General features: G+C 47.5%; 1 protein-coding gene across 1 annotated transcript; it reads right to left on the bottom strand.

The window, feature by feature from the left end:
• Positions 1 to 3246: 3246 nt before the first annotated feature.
• Positions 3247 to 17064, bottom strand: LOC123084276 (31 kDa ribonucleoprotein, chloroplastic-like). Its single transcript, XM_044505966.1, has 9 exons — positions 16913 to 17064; positions 16722 to 16866; positions 14113 to 14195; positions 13194 to 14028; positions 12740 to 12841; positions 11865 to 11910; positions 6099 to 6108; positions 3368 to 3602; positions 3247 to 3288 (listed from the first exon to the last, which is right to left on the bottom strand). Exons 1-9 carry the CDS (start codon positions 17062 to 17064, stop codon positions 3247 to 3249), a joined length of 1650 nt encoding a protein of 549 aa, XP_044361901.1.

The following is a 17064-nucleotide window of genomic DNA, read 5'->3' on the forward strand; positions in this document are numbered from 1 at the left end:
TTCACAGTGACAGATCGACTGTGAATTCTGTTGCGCGACTGAGACACGGCTGAATTCTGATCTCCTGCTGCCCGGAGCAGATCCCTGATCTGCAGCAAACCTCTGCCAGCTTCCGACTGCGAAGGCTGAATGGACTCTGCTATACGGGTCGCAGCTGCTAAATTCTGAATTGGGGTTCGATATACCTGAGTCGGCGGGAAGAGTTGACGTCGACTGGTGTCGGGAACTCGTTGCCGCGCGCGCTCGTCGAGTGCTCGCTGAAGGTTCTCCAGTCGAGTGCGCTCGGCCAAATTGGCCAGACGCGCCTCCTCCAAGGCACGAGCCTCGGGGGTTTCTCCTGCGATGGGAATACGCAGGGGATCCTCGTTCCTGCGGCGAAGCTCTTCTCTTTGCAGAGAGTCGAGTGGCTCGGGCTGGTACTCTTCGTAGTCTCGTGCAGGGTCGCCGCCGTCACCTGCTCCACCACCACGGGCGAAGCCAGGAGGGCTGTGGGGCCCGTCGACCATCAAGATTTCCGCCGCTGGATCACTGCTTCCGCACTCGGATGCAGTCTCTCCGGAGCCAGTCGACTGATCGAACAAGCCGTAGAGAGATTCGTTGGGCTCGATTGCCGCAACTTGTGTAGTGGCCGATTGGCGAGCCACCGCGTGACTCACCCATCGCTGAAGCCTCGACCGGCCTGAGCGCTTGCGCTGGCGGGAGACCGGGAGGGTGGACGATGGAGGAGCCGACCGATACTGGGTCGACGGTTGCCGCAGCAGAACGCCGCGGACACATGCGCGAAAATGCGTCGCACCGCGGACGGGGAGCGCGTCTACGTCGAGTGGAGCCTCCTGGAGCCATGCGGAGTCGTCGGCGATGAAGGTGAGAGTGCCGAGACGGATCTCTTGACCCTTGACCAAAACTCCAGCAGACACCATGATGAGAGTACTCGGAAGAATCGCAACTTCTCCACAAAATCGCTAAAACACCTGCCCCACGGTGGGCGCCAACTGTCGTGGTTCTAAGCCTGACAGTAGAGTGGGGGGTAGGTATGGAGAGGCAAGGTCCTAGCTATGGAGAGATTGTAAGCACAAAGGATGTACGAGTTCAGGCCCTTCTCGGAAGAAGTAACAGCCCTACGTCTCGGAGCCCGGAGGCGGTCGAGTGGATTATGAATGTATGAATTACAAGGTGCCCAACCCCTCTGCCTGTGGAGGGGGGTGGCTTATATAGAGTGCGCCAGGACCCCAGCCAGCCCACGAAGGAGAGGGTTTAAGGTGAGTTAAGTCTGGGGCGTTACTGGTAACGCCTCACATAAAGTGCCTTTACTATCATAAAGACTACTTGATTACAGGCCGTTGCAGTGCAGAGTGCCTCTTGACCTCCTGGTGGTCGAGTGAGTCTTCGTGGTCGAGTCCTTCAGGCCAGTCGAGTGAATCCTCTTTGGTCGACTGGAAGGCGACCTCTTCTAAGGATGTCCTGGGGTAAGTTACTTGGATCAGGTCCATGACCCTACCCTAGGTACATAACCCCATCACCGGCCGCCTCCCTCCCTTACTCCTTTATATACTGGGGCAGGGGGCACCCTATAGACACACAAGTTGATCAGTTGATCTCTCCAGCCGTGTGCGGTGCCCCCCTCCACCATATTTCACCTCGGTCATATCGTAGCGGTGCTTAGGCGAAGCCCTGCGTCGGTAGCAACATCATCACCATCACCACGCCGTCGTGCTGACGGAACTCTCCCGTGAAGCTCTGCTGGATCGGAGTTCGCGGGACGTCATCGAGTTGAACGTGTGCTGAACTCGGAGGTGTCGTGCGTTCGGTACTTGGATCGGTCGGATCGTGAAGACGTACGACTATATCAACCGCATTGTGCTAACGCTTCCGCTTTCGGTCTACGAGGGTACATGGACAACACTCTCCCCTCTCGTTGCTATGCATCACCATGATCTTGCGTGTGCGTAGGATTTTTTTTGAAATTACTACGTTCCCCAACAGATTTAACCCTAGGAAGAGCAGGGCCTGACTCGTTGCCGTGGTGACTCTAACATTGTTTTCCTCTTGTTGTGCAGCGGCGACCAGGGCGGTGGCGGACGCGGCTTCAGGCTTGCAGTCCTTCGTGTGCCTCCGATCCTTCCTCTTGGCCGATTGCACGGCCCGCTGCTCGGCCGTCAACGACTTCTACTTGGGCAGTGCTGCCATCTTGTGGGTGGCGCGAGGCTTGCCTTTGGCAGAGGCGATAGATGTGAGGCCGGCGGCGGCGTCGAGGATCCGCACGTCGTCCATAGCGAGCGGCAGGGAGTTTCTTTTGGGAAAGACGGGAAAATGGGGGTGGTTGTGCCGTCGAGTGGCAGGCCAGGGGGAGGAATAGGCGGGCATCGAGCACGTCTGTTTTGTGTCCACACCAACGCAAATGAGACACAAATTTGGGTCGAGAATGTGTCGGCAGGCAGACAAAAAGCGGACGAATGTCCGTTTGGATCGACGCGTTGGGTCAACTTTTATGTACGTTTCTATCCAAAGATACACTTTTCTATCTAAACAGACACGCGCGAACGAAATGGGTCGGCACGTTTGAGTTGCTCTAATGTATGCCTAGCAACATGTAACATGCATGAACAAACCCTTACAGACCTAGGCATAGACGGGCTAAAACCCGGGTTTTACCGAGAAATACTACTACGAGGGACCAAGTTTACCCGGTAAAAACCTGCAAAGATTAATTTCAACAAAAATTATCTAACATGCACTATATTTTCAGACAGAGGGAATAGCAAAATAGGCAAATTTATCTTTAAAGAAGGTGCAAAGAGGGAAAATCATGGCAAAGATAAGAGAACTAATCCCGAAAAAAAAGATTAGAGAACCAGCATCACAGGAAAAATGGAGAAAAAATATAGAGTAAACTGAACATGCGGAATTAAAATTCCTATAAATTTCTTGTGGGAAGGCTCATTCTCCCTTTTTTTGTGGAACGGCCGTTGTAAAGGAATTTTCAATAAACATTAAGTCCAACGTCATGGAAAAATTTCTGTTTCTCTTGCAAGATTCTTAATGCGAGGAAAAAATTTCTTCTCACTTCCGGAAATTCCAGCCTCGTGAAAAACTAGGTCCAAACTCGTGAAAGAAAATATCGTTCTGTACCAACATTAGGTCCAACATCACGGAAATTTCAGGAACTTCTCCCTATATTTCTTGCAAAATCCATGAAGTTTCCAACGAAACATTATGTTGTTCCTCTAGGATTGCACAATGCATGCCCTATAGGATAACCTCCACTAGCAGGGTACGTCCCTCAAGAATCTGCACAAAATTCAAAGTGAAAACCAGATCTCTGAACTGAATGGCGACTCAAACTGGCAGTCGACACTTGAACACTAACCTGTTTGTTCAGAGCATAAACAGCGTCATAAGTTTCCTCCTCTGTCGCCATCGTGACAAAACCAAAACCCCGCGAACGCCAGGTCCCTCCTCTGCGCTCGTACACGACTCTTGCATCGAACACATCGCCGTGCTCACTGAACAGCTCCTCCAACCAAGAGTCGTCCACCTGCCACGGCAGATTGCACACGAAGATTCCGAACCGATGACAAGATCGGCGCCGAGGAGTTTCCACCCTTGATGATCTTGGTGTCTCCGCCTTGTTTGCGGAATGACGGCGAGGGGTGTCCATTCGGAAGCCTCTTGATCTAGGAGTTGCATTGTTCACTGATCGACGGCGAGGGGTGTCCATTCGTAAGCCTCTTGATCCAGGAGTTGCATTGTCGTTCACAGATCGACGTGGAGTTTCCACCCTTGCACCTCTAGTTCTATGAGCTGCCTTATGCACGGTCAGACGCCTGCCATACACTTCCTGTCCACATGAAAGGTTAGTCAGACAAGATGCAATTTCCATGTTCTTTAGCACCAGCTTAATTAGATCATCGAGCATGTGGATTACACATGACACTGGCATTTAAAGGTCAACAACAATTACTTCAAAGAATCAAGAACACTCTCTTCTCATAGCATTCCGATGATTGAATAAGGCTGTAAATTAAGTTAGGAGTATGAAATGGCCGACGATTAAGTTTGCTTCAGGTTAAGGTTTTCCTCAGCTCAGGAACTGCGAGCACGGTCACGTACACCCACACGAACTTAGAATGAGAAAACCAGTACCACATTACTTAAGGAATGTATTACTTGAAAATTTGCAAGGTGTGTGTGCAAATGCAAACCGGAAGAAGCTCATTTTCATGCATACTGCAAGTAGATTGGTTACTATCAGGTCCTATTTAACTTTCAACTAAATTCATTCAGAAAATATAAACAAACTATAAACTAGAAAGGTCAATAAAACAAGTCAACGACTACTTGAAAGTGTGCGAACTAGCGAAACGTCTTGCCCTCTCAGACTGACGGCTTCGTGTTATATAGATGGGGCGCACCTCCCATAACAGCGCATAGACGCGGTTTGGATTACATCCTTGGAGATCAAGAAAGGAGATAGAGATAAGAGGTTACATGAGATAATCATAAGACTCCAACAACCTAACTATCTCAACTATATCCTATGAGATGCGCCGGTCACCTATCGTGACATGTTGCATGTTTAACACCCTCCCTTAATCACAACTCCATTAAGTTGAGATTATACTTGAAGTTTTCAAAACTCTTGACCGGCAGTGCCTTTGTGAATCCATCTGCAATTTGATCACTGGAGTGCACAAAACGAATGTCAAGTTGCTTATGGGCCACCCTCTCTCTAACAAAGTGAAAATCTATCTCAATGTGTTTAGTCCTGGCATGAAACACTGGATTAGCTGAGAGATAGGTGGCACCAAGGTTATCACGCCACAAACATGGAGCTTGTTTAATTTTTATACCAAGTTCCTTGAGCATGGACTGAACCCATATGATTTCAGTTGTGGCATTTGCCAATGCTTTATATTCTGCCTCTGTACTAGATCTGGAGACTGTAGCTTGCTTGCGAGCACACCATGAAATTAAGTTGGGTCCAAGGAAAATAGCAAAGCCACCAGTAGAGTGTCTATCATCAAGACAGCCTGCCCAATCAGAATCAGAGAATGCACTGACAAGTGTAGAGGATGACTTGCTAAAATTCAGACCCATGCTTAAGGTGTTTTTGACATATCTAACTATCCGTTTGGCAGCAGTCAAATGAACAGTTGTGGGTGCATGAAGGAACTGACATACTTTGTTGACAGCAAAAGAAATATCAGGCCTAGTAAGAGTAAGATATTGAAGAGCTCCTACCAAGCTTCTGTATTTTGTGCTATCCTCTTGATTCAAGAGAGTTCCTTGTGTGAGAGATAACTTTTCTGAACTGGACAGTGGAGTAGGTGTAGGTTTACAATCCTGTAGACTAGCTTTTCTTACCAAGTCAACTGCATACTTTTCTTGAGAGAGATGAAGTCCATCCTTGTGCCTCTTTACTTCAATCACAAGAAAATAATGCAAGTCTCCAAGATCCTTCAAGGCAAAGTCTGCACTCAAATCTTTTAACAACCCTGTGATAGCTTCATCAGATGAGCTTGTCACAATAATATCATCAACATATATCAAGACAAACATGCATGTATTGAACTTGTTGTAGATGAACAAAGAGGTGTCAGACTTTGAAGGGACAAAACCAAGTGTTTGCATTTTGTGACAGAGACGGGAGTACCATGCTCTTGGTGCCTGTTTCAAACCATAAAGTGCTTTGTCCAACTTGCAGACATGAGAGGGTGCACTTTTACTTATAAACCCAGGAGGTTGTTTCATATATACCTCCTCTTCCAGAACACCATGAAGAAACGCGTTCTGAACATCAAGTTGACTGAGATTCCATCCCCTGGAAACAGCAATACACAAAACGAGATGGATAGTGGCAGCTTTAACGACTGGACTAAATGTGTCCTCGTAATCTATGCCATACCGTTGTTTAAAACCCTTTGCAACTAGCCTAGCTTTGTAGCGATCAATAGTTCCATCAGATTTCCTCTTTATTTTGAATACCCACTTGGAGTCAATTAAATTTTTACCTTGTTGTGGGGGAACCAAATGCCAAGTTTTATTTCTCTTGAGTGCCATGTATTCTTCATTCATAGCATTTTTCAATCTTTCATCACCAAGTGCTTCCTGGAGCGTCTGGGGTTCACCTGGTTCACCTGTAGAACAAACCATACCGTATTTGGTTATGTGTTTATAATTAACAGGATGTATTACCCCATGTTGTAGTCGTGTACGTCGCGACGGTGCAACATCAGGATTCTCGGCCACAGAAAATCCCGAAACAGGAGCTCCTGTAGCAGAATCTGCTCCCGCCGGATCTTCTATGGCAGTTTGATCAGGTGCAGCATGTTCTGTAGGCGCAGAAGATCCCGAGGCCTCATCATTAGTGGATGATGGCGGATTAGCCTCAGGGCGGACGCCAATCTTCGGCGCGCGCGTGGGTGCACAGGAGTCCGCGCCTGGGCCCGCAGCAGATCCGGACCCAGTGTCAGGCCGGCGAACCTGGTCGCGCCGCTTGTACGTGACCGGTTGGTCACGGAAGCGCGCGTCGTCCTGGCGAACCGTGTGCTGCCACGTGTCGGACGGGGGTTGGCGCGGAGAGGCGCTGGGGCCGCCGCCAGTTGAAGCGTGACGCGCGGCGTGCGTTGGACTGGAGACAGCCGCACGGTCGGCTGACGATGTCGCCTGCGTGTCTGGCGCGTCTGCCGGCACCGATACCGAGGGAGATCGACTGAACTGCTGCTATGGAGCCGATCCCGAGGAAGATTTGCCTCCTAGATGCGGACACATGCGATATGGACCTGCCGGCGCGTTTTTTTCACTGATTTCTTCATTATTTTCGCTGTTATCTCCTGGAACATCATCAAAAAACTCATGCACACCATTAGTAGCAGGATTAGTCAACATTTGATCATCAGAATTCGGACCCCCTTGATCAAAGGTGGTAAGATGAGTAGGTAAGAGGAGAATTTCTTCTCGGAGGCGAGCACCAGCATTTGGGTGAAGGGTGGCGAAAGGAAATTGTGTTTCGTCAAAAACGACGTCACGGGATATATAGACACGGCCAGTGGAAATATCTAAACACTTGACGCCTTTGTGTTGAGGGCTATATCCTAGAAAAGCACATTGTTTTGAGCGAAGCATGAGTTTTCTTTTGTTGTATGGACGAAGATTGGGCCAAAAGTTGGCCCAAACACGCGAAGAGATTTATAGTCTGGTTTGATGTGAAGAAGTCTTTCGACTGGAGTTTGATTATTGATGACTCGACTTGGAAGCATATCAATGATGTGAACAGCAGTAAGAAATGCCTCATCCCAAAATTTGAGGGGCATGGAGGCTCCTGCCAGGAGAGCTAGCCCGACCTCAACTATGTGTCTGTGCTTTCGTTCAGCGGAGCCATTCTGTTGATGGGCATGAGGACATGAGACGTGGTGTGATATGCCAAGTGTTTGGAAGAAGGAGTTGAGTTTTTCATACTCCCCCCCCCCCCCCAGTCCGATTGGACTGCAAGAATTTTGCTATCAAATTTTCGTTCAACCAAGGCTTGAAAATTTTGAAAAACTTGAAAGACATCAGATCTCTTTTTGAGAAGATAAATCCACACAAACTTGCTATAGTCATTTATAAAGCTTACATAATACTCATGTCTACCAACAGAAGTGGGAGCAGGACCCCACACATCGGAAAAGATCAATTGAAGTGGTTTGGTAGAAACACTAGTAGATACTGGATACGGTAATTTATGACTTTTAGCATATTGACAGGAATCACAAATGGTTTCGACATTTCGCTCACCAACAAATGGGAGTTTATTTTTCCTAAGCAATTTTTCAACTAAAGAAAAAGCAGCATGCCCTAATCGATCGTGCCATCGTGTTGACGAAACTTTGACAACACTATTGGCTTGTTTATTGAGTCTCCTAAGCTCCGGAATCAACGGGTAGAGCCCTCGAACACATCTACCTCGATAGAGAACCTTCTTCGTGGCCTGGTCCTTGATCAAAAAGAAATAAGGATGAAATTCGAGGAAAACATGATTATCAAGGGCAATTCTATGAACATAGAGGAGACTTTTGGCAGCACTAGGGACATGCAAAATTTTCTTGAGATGAATTGGACGGTGAGGGGTACGAGACGTAGAATGACCAATGTGACAAATCTGCATACCTTCTCCACTTGCCATCTGGATGTGATCTTTGCCACGGTACTTGTCTTTCATTGTGACCTTCTCAAGCTCGTTGGTGATGTGATTGGTGGCGCCGCTATCGACGTACCAATTTGTGTCAATGTCGTAGGATCCATCAGCCGCGGCAGCCACTTTTTCTTCATCTTGGGAATCTTCATCGTCTTCATCATAACGGTACCAGCAATCCTTCGCGGTGTGCCCTGGCTTACCGCAAATTTGGCAGCGAGGCAGCTCCGGTCGGGCCCGAGGTGGACCGCCGCCACGACGACCGCGAGATGCACCAGAGCGGCTGTTGCCGCTGCCGCTGTTGCCGCCACCACCGTGTCCGCCAGATCGCCCCTTGGCGCGAGAGGAGCTACGGCCACGTGATCCACCACCACGGCCACGCACCGCGGCGTTGGCAGAGGAGCGGAAGCCGCCGTTGCCCGAGTGATTAAACTGGGCCATGCGCTGGTCGAAGTTGCTGAGCATGGTGTAGAGCTCGTCGAGGGAGACCGGCGTGACGCGTGCGTCGAGGGCGGAGACGAGGGGCTGGTAGTCGACGTCGAGGCCGTGGATGATGTAGGAGATGAGTTCGTCATCTTGGATGGCCTTTCCCGCAGCAGCAAGCTCGTCGATGAGGCCACGGAGGGAGGCAAAGTAGGCGGCAACCGTCTGGTTACCCTTCTGCGCATTGATGAGCGTCGTCCTGATGTTATTCACGCGGCTCATGGACTGCGAGGAAAACATACCTGCCACCGCTGTCCAGAGCGCGTGCGTCGTGGTGACCGTGGTCCCCGCGATCAGTACCTCCTTGGAGAGGGTGCTGAGCAGGTAGCCCAACACCTGTTGATCCTCCCGGACCCAGATTGGGTGGAGAGGGTTGGGCTCAGTGCTTTCTTTGCCATCCTTGTCCTTGGTGACATGAAGCCTGGCCGGCTCCGGTGTGCTACCGTCGACGTAGCCAAAGACGCCGGCGCCGCGCAGATGAGGAGTGACCTGCGTGCGCCAGAGCACGTAATTCGTGCATGTTAGCTTCTCGGTGACCTGCCCATTGAGGGTGGTCTGGGAAGCACCGGAGGAGGAGGAGGAGGAAGACATGGCTAGGCTCGGTAGATGGGATCTCGGTAGATGGGAAGAGATGGGGCTCTGATACCATGTGCGAACTAGCGGAACGTCTTGCCCTCTCAGGCCGACGGCTTCGTGTTATATAGATGGGGCGCACCTCCCATAATAGCGCATACATGCGGTTTGGATTACATCCTTAGAGATCAAGAAATGAGATAGAGATAAGAGGTTACATGAGATAATCATAAGACTCCAACAACCTAACTATCTCAACTATATCCCATGAGATGCGCTGGTCACCTATCGTGACATGTTGCATGTTTAACAGAAAGGATCAAGAACACTCTCATCTCATGGCATGCCGATGAATAAGGTGGAAAATTAACTTCGGAGAATAAAATGGCCGATGATTAAGTTTGCTTCAGATTGAGGTTTCCTCAGATCAGCAACTGAGAGCACGGTCACAATCACCCACAAGAACTTAAAATGAGAAAACCAGTACCACATTATTGTTGGAATGTATTGCTGGAAAAGTTGAAAGGTGTGTGTGCAAATGCAAGCTGGGAGTAGTTTATTTTCATGCATGCTGCAAGCAGATTGGTTACTAGCAGGTCCTATTTAATTCTTAATTAAATTCAGAAAATATTAAGAAACTAGACCCATCAAAATATAGAGTATACTTACATAGCGATGGAACATCTCTACAGCCCTCTCAGCCTCCGCAACAGAACTCATGGTGACAAACCCAAACCCACGACTCTGGCCTGTGTTCCTGTTGCAAATGACCTGCACACACACAAAGTTGAAACTAACATCATCACCAACTCTAAGATGATCTTGTTGAGCACTTGTGGGCACTTGACGGCAGTTGATTCATGCACTTTTACCACGTTTATTTGGATTATTACTTCATTTGGACTATAATGGTGTGTTTCGGGTTTAAATATTTAATTCAAAAACTTGAATTTGAAGTATTGTTTTATCATATGCATTAGACATGTCAAGTTCTCAATTAATGTGTGGTGCATACGTAGTTCAAAAGGAGTTTGCATGCAGAAGCAAAAGATGGGAGAAAAAAGGAAAAGAAAAACTGTAGGCGCTAAATTTTAAGATGCTAGAGTGGGAAAAGGGTGCCAAAGTGTTGCTATCAATTCATTCAGTTCCTTGAACCTATTCTGCAGTATTTTATCATCGGTCTTTCCGATGGATCACGCTGAGAGACCGAATATGTCCGTCCAATTTATCGAACCATTTGGTACGTTACGGACTTCCATGTCTGAACTTATGAACGATTTGCCGTGAAGAGCATGCAACTAATTGGTGTTCACAACTGAAGTAGGAGTAGATCACTATATAAAGTCGACCCTGCAGCTCTCTAACCACGCAAAAACAAACCAGTGTAGCAGCAACCAAGAAAAAGAGGGCTACAGTTCAAGTGTGTTCAGTAGCTAAGATGGCTACAGCAAGAGCTCTAGCCACCATGGCAATCTTCCTGCTGGTGGCGCTCTCCACCTCCGTCGCGTCCTCACTCCGCCCGAGTCTCGGTGTCTGCCGTGCAAGTGGCTATCTTCCAGGAAAGTCGGGCAACTGCGAGAAGAGCAACGACCCGGACTGTTGTGAGGACGGCAAGAGATACCCGCAGTACCACTGCTCGCCCCCGGTCACTGCAACCACCAAGGCCGTCTTGACGCTCAACAGCTTCGAGAAGGGCAAGGACGGTGGCGGCCCATCAGAGTGTGACAACGCCTACCATAGCGACGAGGAGATGGTCGTCGCGCTCTCCACCGGCTGGTTCAAGAACATGGCCCGTTGCGGGCACCGTATCAAGATCACTGCCAATGGCAACTCCGTGTATGCCAAGGTGGTGGACGAATGCGATTCCGTGTATGGCTGCGACGAGGACCACAACTATGAGCCACCCTGTGCCAACAACATCGTCGACGCGTCCCCGGCGGTGTGGAACGCATTGGGGCTCGACCAGAACGTCGGCATGGAGGGCATCACCTGGTCTGACCAGTGAGCATCTTCGTTTTGTAAACCACAGTTGCTGGCTGTGCTCGCATCACTTTGTCGGTCAGAGTGTCATGTATATAATTTTCGTTGTCAGAGAGGAGCCCAGTTATACCGATCCTATAGGGGGAGGTCAGATTATGTATATGATTGTGTGATTTTATAAAATAAACAGTGCAGCCTATGGTTTAGCACCGATGAGAAGTTCTTGCGTGTGATCTTCTAACTGCCTCTCAACACTCTCAAAAACTGACGAACAAATAGTGCAAAGAAACAACTTTACTCCCATAACAGATTAATAAGTAACATGGCATATATCCAAATAATAAGATATGTATCCGATTGAGCTTTCCCCTCCACACAGAACAAGCATCCACTGAAAAATTTGTAATTTTTGAGATGTGTGTAGATTATTAACGAGTCAAACATGGATATTGGATAATGAGAGCTAAAAAGCTCACCTTGGAGTCTTCAACGGTACCCGCATACTCGAAGAGTTCGGCAAGATACAGGCTGTCAATGTCGTAGTGTAGGTTCCCGACATACACCTTGGCTTCCGCGAGCAGCTCGTCGTTGTCCTCATACATATACTCCTCATCCACTTCGTGCTGGTATGGCTCTTGTCGCTGGGGGGTGGCGCCTCTAGGAGCTGCCTTGCGCACAATCAGACGTCTGCCGTACACTTCCTGTCCACATCGAAGGGCAATCAGAAAAGCATGAGAATTCTACATTCTTTACCACAAGCTTACATCTCATATGAATTAACCATGACAACTGCACGAAATGAACTAGATTTAAGAACAATCTCATGTGCATTTCATAGTAATGAATGAAACAAAGTTATTATAGAATGAAGAGGCTAGTGACTAAGCTGGTCTCAGATTAAGGTGTGAGAATGATAAACCAATATCAGCACATTCAATGGGTATTGCAAGCATGTAAATTACTAGCTCAACTGTGAGCACACAAGCTATAGCTAAGATAGGAGAATAGGTTCCCCATAACTCCTTTTGGTCAAGTGAGCCCTGGCACCAAAAGTTAAAATGTTTCAGTAGATTAGGAAATACTCCCTATGTCTCAAGATATAAGATGTTTTTTTGTTAGTACTGTAGTACATAAATATGTGTTACTATTTTTATGTGGGGTTGCAATATTTCGTGTAAGGTGTTGAATTTTTGTGAAACAAATTAGATGCATATTCGTTTGTCATTTTGGCCCCTGTTCCTCACTCCATTTGTGCAGTCCACACAACCATTTCTCCGCTATTTTTTGCATGTTAGTTATACATACTACGTAATAGGTACTACTCCCTCCATATCAAAATATAAGACGTTTTTTCACACTAGACATTTTTATTTTTGACTAACTTCTAAATAATTCTAAGAGTTCCTTTTTAAATTTTAAATGGACGTAGTGGTGCACGAGCTCCAAAAACCCACTATCAACATATTCGCTTGAACTAAAATTCGGAAAATATAAGGAAACCAGGCCCACCAAATTAGAACATATACTCACATAGCCATGGTAGATCCTCACAGCCCTGTCAGCCTCTTGAACAGTACTCATGGTGACAAACCCAAATCCACGGCTCTGGCCTGTTTCTCTGTTATAAATGACCTGCAAATCCCAACAGTAGATATATTAGCTGCATTTTACAACAGAGAACGATAGAGAAAACATACATATCCTAACACCTATAAAACGTCTGAGTGTATCGAATGCTTATGAAGTTCTCTAAAAAAAGAAGTACCAATCAAACAGATCAGCTAACAATATAATGAGTAGTGATCAATCTGAGTGGCAAGACCTAAATACGACTGCAACCTAAACATATTGTACAAGATCATTACAAACTAGCCAACTGACTCAGCAGCTTCTACTGTGCATAAATCCATTCATGCTGTTTAGGGATTTGAGGCCTTCACATGTCGATGAGAGGATAGGGAAAATTAAAAGCTATAAGGCTCACTTTCGAGGACAGAACGGCGCCAGCATGCTCGAAGCTCAACGCGAGGGCCCTGTTGCTAATGTTGTAAGGTAGGTTCCCAGCATACACCTTTGTGCCATCTCGCGCGTATTCCTCCTCTGTCATGTACTCCCCATCCTCTTCATGCCAGTCTGGCTCTGGTTGGTATCTTATTTCCGCAGCGTGAGCATTGCGAACATCTCTTGCAGCTCTTGTTGCAGTGTTTTCTCTTGGTGCACTGTCAGTTTGCTCTACAGGGTGAGTAATTTGAGAAGTGTAGCCATTGCTTGTATGTCTTGCAGCTCTCGTCGCAAGGTTTGCTCTTGGTTCACGGACAGTTGGATGTACAGGTTGAGTGATTTGAGCAGTGCGAGCATTGCTTGTAACTCTTACAGCTCTTATCGCAGGGTGTGGCATTGGTGCACTGACCATTGGTTCTAAAGGGCTAGTTACTTGAGCGGTGTCAACATTGCTTGTACCACTTGCAGGTCTTGTTGCAGGGTGTGGCCTTGATGCACAGGCAGTTGGCTCTACAATCAGTCGGGCTCTAACCGAAGTATGATTTTCTTGGTTTTGGTTCACAACATTCCGGAGAGGACTCCGGTTGGCAAGTGAAAGGCGGCTGAAAACTGACGTCACTGTTGGGTGCACCACTGTAGGGTATACAAGGTTTTCCTTTTCTGGATGAGATGCCGGAAGCCCTTTGCACTTGAATGCAAGCCTCATCGCTCTCCATTTTGTTTCCTTATCTGTAGCATGACAATGATCATCAGCCAAGAGACCTGTGCCCCAATAAGCACACGGAGCTGGGGCGTCGCATACAAAACAGTAGCACTGCATTTCGAAAACAACAATGAATTCGCATTGTACAGCATTGCCAACAGGATCAGGGAGTGAAAATGCTTGTAACTCACCATGGCACGTACAGTGCTTCTCGTGAGAGGTAGCGCCGAAGGGCATAGTAGAACATAAATGGCGCGAGTGAGGGAAGTCGCGGCATGCAAACTGCAGAGCAAAAACATAGCCGATAATGAAGGAATGATAGCGCAGTTAAACAGTAGTACTACAGGTTCTGCATAAAAGAAATATATAATGGGCGTCTATGTAACAATTTTTTTTCCTTTTCTGAAATGCGCATCTAAATGGGCGTTATTTTGTATTAGAAGAAACAAGCCCAAATATCGAAAAAATATAATGGTATCGGTAGTGACCACGAATGCCCAACCAAGTTAGATTTTGCAGTGAAAAACTTAGTGGCCTGCTCTAAGACAAATACAAAGAAATAAGAAATAATAGGCTAAAGTAGATAATTGCACAATAGTCAGGTACTCAGCTCAGGTGGGCCAAGTATGGAAGGGCAGAAACCATGTTACAAGTTGAATAATGCATCTTTCACATTATTTGCAATCATAAGTTGTGTTCTGCAGGAGTGACTGAACACACGATAGACTCTTAAATTTTTGTCTCCTGTTTTCTGTAAAGAAATCCACATGCTCTCCGAATCACCTTTGCAACTCGATTTTGAAGACAAACACACATACATGTCCAATAAATCAGGAATAGGTATGCATAAGGTTTTGGTTACCGAATGAGGTAATTTTACCTAGGGGGACTGGTAAACATGGTTACCACGGTTACCGAGAAATACCGAGAATATTTTGAACGAATTTTATTATTGAATTCTGAATTCAAATAAGTGAATAAATGAACAATCAAACCAGAGACCTCCCAAAACAGGAATTAGGTTGCTACCAACACGTCAGAACCAACTCTCATGGCATTAATTAGGTCTCACGTACTTTACTATAAATTGAGCGTTTAAATTCAAAAAATTAAAAAATTGGTATTTGTTGTTCGGTATGGGTATTTACCGAGGGTTACGGAAATACGCGGTAACCATGGAAAATCTTGCAATTTCGACCGGTAACCAAAACCTTGGGTATGCACACCACTGCTCGTACGGTATTTGCAGGATCAAAATTTAGAGAAACAAAATAGCTTGCCTTCCTCAGTAACTACATGTCAATGGAAACAACAAATGAATGACACTGCAGGTAAACTGTACTAGCAGTGTCGGAGCTATATGCGTGCTTTTGGGGGCGGGGGGCTGTCGCCCCCTAGTCTTGGGAAAATATGTGAACGAGTTTTTTTTAGAGGGCTTAGATGAGAAGTGGTGAAAATTGGCTATTTGCCACTTTCAATACGGGGCTTCACAAAATTGCCACTCTTAACAATAGCTTCGTAAAAATGTCATCCAGCTCGTGTGCACTTTGATTAACATGTCAGCTTTCTATTTTCCATTGCTTTCCTTTTTCTTTTCTATTTTCTACAAATCCAATGTTGAGAGTGCCAATTTTGCGAAGCTCCAAGTGGTAACTGGTGCCACACCAACTTCCCAGACCTCTTCGACGAACTCCAGAACTCCCTCCTGCCCACTCGCCACATTAGGTGGATGGAGATTGGAGCTCTCGCGTGGACCATCTGGACGATTTGCAATAAGCTCGTGATTCAGCATACTCCGCTTCGACGGGCTTCTGACGCTCTCTTCAAACTGTCTGGTTTCTTGCAGTTCTGGCGGCCGCGTAGCCGCCCTCAGGACCGGGACGACATATCCGCCTTCATCGTCGACATTCGATCGATGGCCGTCCGCCTGTCGCCGCCGCCTCCTCCGCCCCCTCCAGAGCCTGATTAGATGCTTGGCGAGCGCTCGCCTTGGCTTCGGCCTTTTTTATGTGTTTTATCTGGGCTTGTTGAGCTGTGCGCTCAGCAGTATCTTTGGATCTCTGTGTCTTTTTTGGGTGTGTGTTCTGTACTAGACATTGTATGTGTGCTTTGGGCGGTTTGCTTTATTTATAAAGCGGGGCGAAAGTCTTTTTTGGTAAGTGGCAAATAGCCAATTTTCTCAAGAAGAAAAATAGTATTACGCCTAGTACAGCTTTTACCCAAAAGCTTCTTGATTAGAGAAAACCCCTTATGTGACTAATCCCTTGTTTACCTGTCATTCTTTTTGGGTCTATATCCGGAAATCTGCAAGGCCTGATGGCTTTTATTTTGATCCCTGATTTAGTTCCCCGCATATTTTTTGGGGGTCATTAAATGAACACGGAATATAAAAATTAATATATCATCTCTAAAGTCTATACGACGTTTGCAACTCGATTCTGAAGTTAAGTCATGCACGCGCGTAGATGTCCAATCCACAGTTAGGCCCGATACGTTACGTAGTCTGTGGCACAGTGCAAAAACATATCATCTCCGTACGTGGAGCCTGTTCGGCAGCCCTCGGCTCCGCAGCACAGCTCCTGGAGCGGCGAGTGTGGCACCGAACGCGTTAGCGTCATGCTTTCCTCGAGGCGGAGCAGGCCATTTTCTCGGAGCGGCCCAAGTGACGCTCCGCGCGCTTCGCATCTACGTGGAGTAGGGAGTTGAGAAGCGAGGCCGAACAGGCCCGTAGTCTCCAATTTTCGCAAAGTGCTTCTGTTCTATTCTATGGCACACACAGAATAAATGCAGCGTTATGGATCAAATTACCTGGCCTTTCTCTGCAACTATCTGCAACTCATCCGAGCTGCCATCGTTTCCCGCAGCACCGTCCTCATCCGCAACGGCGACGGCCCCATCAGGGTCGCTGTCCAGAACCACGCAGTCACCGTCGGCACCGCCGGACTCGCCCTTCCTCGCCACGAGATCGCAGACCCCGTCATCAGCAGCATCGTCAAAACGCAGCTTCCTCCTCCTCCTCCTCGTCGGAGCTGATGTCCACAACGTCCGGCGCCGCAGGCCCGTCCCTTCCGCCCCCAGCACCCTTGGCTGGACCAGACGGAGGCCTCCGAGAAACCAGGAAGCCCTGAAGGAGGCCACAGTATCCCGCCAT

The sequence above is a fragment of the Triticum aestivum genome, chromosome 4A (genome assembly GCF_018294505.1).
Source record: "Triticum aestivum cultivar Chinese Spring chromosome 4A, IWGSC CS RefSeq v2.1, whole genome shotgun sequence".
NCBI lineage: Eukaryota > Viridiplantae > Streptophyta > Magnoliopsida > Poales > Poaceae > Triticum > Triticum aestivum.

Bases quoted from the DNA above. Each gene is read 5' to 3' on its own strand.
- LOC123084276 (XM_044505966.1), bottom strand. From the start codon at position 17,064: ATGGCGGGATACTGTGGCCTCCTTCAGGGCTTCCTGGTTTCTCGGAGG. The intron at 16,867-16,912 runs GTTTTGACGATG...TCTCGTGGCGAG, and splicing joins GAGGAGGAGGAGGAAGCTGC to GAAGGGCGAGTCCGGCGGTG. The intron at 14,196-16,721 runs GTAATTTGATCC...TTTGCTCTGCAG, and splicing joins TAGTTGCAGAGAAAGGCCAG to TTTGCATGCCGCGACTTCCC.